The sequence below is a fragment of the Parus major genome, chromosome 27 (assembly GCF_001522545.3).
Source record: "Parus major isolate Abel chromosome 27, Parus_major1.1, whole genome shotgun sequence".
NCBI classification, from domain to species: domain Eukaryota; kingdom Metazoa; phylum Chordata; class Aves; order Passeriformes; family Paridae; genus Parus; species Parus major.
Window position 1 is genome coordinate 165,735 of NC_031796.1, and position 2,639 is coordinate 168,373.

The following is a 2,639-nucleotide window of genomic DNA, read 5'->3' on the forward strand; positions in this document are numbered from 1 at the left end:
CCCAGCCCATCCCAGCCCATCCCATCCCATCCCAGCCCAGCCCAGCCCAGCGCTCACCCACGAGGGCGATGACCAGTGCCAGCCCATGGAGCAGCGCATGCAGTGCCTTGGTGGAGCGCTTGGCTTCGTGCCTGAACACACGGTACACCAGGAGAGCTGCACAGAGAAGGTACATGAACACCCACAGGTATCACCCAGCATCGCTCAGGGATGCTTGCACAACTTCCCCATGTCATTTGTCACCACTTTGTCCCCTTCCTTCCCTGCCCGACCACAGCTCCAGGCTTTGGAGGCTGCAGCGGGGACAGGGCACTTGTCCCACCGTCCTGCTCACCGTCACCTTGGAGGAACACCATCCCCAGCACCATGCAGAGGGGGTGGGCGTTGAACTGGAGGGGGCTGTGCCAGGCCACGCCGCCCCTGTAGCGGCCCAGCCAGGCACCTGTGGTGGCCAGGAGCGTCAGGCCCAGCAGCTGCGACACGGCCACGTACACCGAGAGCCCGGTGGGGCTGGTGGGCGGCGGGGCCTCATCCATGGACGCCTGCAGGGACAGAGGGGTGGGGGCAGCGAAACCACAGCGGCCCCAAGCGACAGCAGGTCCCGGCTGGCCGGTCCTGGGTTAGGGTCCTGCTCCGAGCAGTGCTCACCTCTGCTCCACCCTCACCTGCCACGGAGCCGGGCGCTTCCTGCTCCCGCTGCGTCACCCGCACCTGCAGGTGGCTCCGAGCAACAGCGGCACACCCATCCCCGTGCTTCTGCTCCTCCTGCCTGTTCCTGGACTCCTGTCCAATCCTCCTGTCCCTGCCTGCCTGCTTCTGTCTTTTTCCCAACCCCCCTGCCCCTGCCTATGCCCTGCCTGCCCCAACCCTCCTGCAACAACCGTCCCTCTGTCCATACCCCTCCATCCTTGTCCTTCTGTGCTTGTCCCTGCTTCCATCCTTTTCATCTCCGTCCTCCAACACTGTCCCTCCATCCCCATCCCTCCCATTCCATGCTCATCCCATGGCCCACCTTCAACCTCTCCCCAGTCCACCCACTCCCAGACCACCACAACAAGCCCCAAACCCTGAGAGGAAGGCAGCGCAGGGGCAAGCAAGGGATCCATCCCCTCCATGATAAAATCAATGGTCCTTGGGGACGTGGGGCTGAGTGTGCTGGGGGGGACAAACAGATGGTGCCACCCAACCACAGCTACACCAGAGACCGTTCCCATGGCCCCTACAACTCACCTGCATTATGCTTTGTGCTGGGTTGTCCCTCAATGGCTCAGAGCCACCTCCACCACTGTCACAGCCACCTCTCCTCTTCCCTGTCACCTAGAGACAGCAGGTCCTAGTCCCCAGGTCCAACGTTCCTCCTCTGCCCTGGCCCCTTTGCACTGCTCTGAGGAGGAGGAGCCCCCTGCTAGCTGTGGCAGATGGACCCACGATGCTGTCAGGACCGGGGGAGCGTGGAGAGAGGGAATGCATTAAGACTACATGCACACTTTGTTCCCAGCCACCTTTATTGGATCAGCCAGATAAGTGGGTTAAGGGAATTGGTTTATCCCATTAAGTTTCACTGCAAAGGCCGCCTGTGTCCAGCCTCACTGCCTGGGGCCATGGGGTGCTCTGTGGGACGGACAGGGGGACCAGGCTGGGGAGGGACAGTGAGAGGCATCGGCCTCACAACAGCCACCCCCAAACTCTCATCGCACCCAGGGGCCGCTGGCACATCTGGAGGTTGCAGATGGGGACCCATGTAGTCCTGTCCTGCCCTCCCACCAGTTGCAAATATCTGGCCCTCATGGCACTCACGCAAGTCAAACACAGTCCCCAACAGCACTGAGGGTGCAGGGACAGGGAATGAACACCCACAACCTGATGGCAGCAGGACACAGGGTGTGCCTGTTGGGAGCAGGATCTTCTGAGTTGCCCATTAGCCACCACTGAATGCTGGGAAAACTGGAAGTGACTAGACCCCTTCACCAGGACCTGAAGGGTCCTGCCTGATCCCCTCCCCGCCTCTGTCCCCCCTGCACCCCCAAGCACATCCCCAGTTTCACCCTCCCAGGTGAAAATCCAGTGCTTCTTACTTATGGTGTATGTTTTCTCTGGTTAATCTGCCTAGCCCACGTACCCTGGGCAGGGAGGATACCCTAAAAAGCACATTTCACAGCCCCTCACTGTGGCCTCTGACTGGGGCTCTCCAAAATGCCGGGGGGCTCTCAGGGCCTGTCTCTACCCTCGATGGGGGCTATAGGCTTCTGCAGGGGAGGGGATTCTCTCCAGTTCATAGCTCAGGAGGGTCTGAGTGATGGATTGGAGGTGATTGGAGGCAGACACCCACGCAGCTCCCCCATGTCCCCCAGCCCTACCTGTGGGTGCCGAGTGGTGCTGCCTGTGCCAGACCCAGCGGTGACAGTGTCTGAGCAGGGACAGGGCCACCGCGTTGGCAAGGCAACGGAGCGATGACAAAGCGAGGGGGAGCTGCACCCCCAGCATCGCTGCAGAGGGAGGTATCACCGCAGGCAGGAGCGGAGGCAGGGGGCTGCGAAATGAGAGGGGAATCACCGCCAGGTGGAGTCTGTGTATTCTGGGGACAGTCCCCAAGGAGGTCAGTCACTTAGAGTGTGTGTGACGCCCACCCCCGAGCTGTT

At 61.5% G+C, this 2,639-nt stretch overlaps 1 protein-coding gene across 1 annotated transcript in view; it reads right to left on the bottom strand.

Moving 5' to 3' along the window:
• The window catches only part of LOC107215238 (cytochrome b561), a 4,714-nt gene extending 2,279 nt beyond the window's left edge, over nucleotides 1-2,435 (bottom strand). Inside the window, exons 1-4 of the mRNA XM_015651255.2 lie at nucleotides 2,358-2,435; nucleotides 1,231-1,317; nucleotides 335-542; nucleotides 58-156 (exon numbers count right to left, since the gene is read on the bottom strand). Coding sequence (XP_015506741.1) covers nucleotides 58-156; nucleotides 335-542; nucleotides 1,231-1,236 — 313 coding nt within the window. The 5' untranslated portion in view covers nucleotides 1,237-1,317; nucleotides 2,358-2,435. The remainder of the gene's footprint in view (nucleotides 1-57; nucleotides 157-334; nucleotides 543-1,230; nucleotides 1,318-2,357) is intronic.
• Between the last annotated feature and the right edge of the window lie 204 nt (nucleotides 2,436-2,639).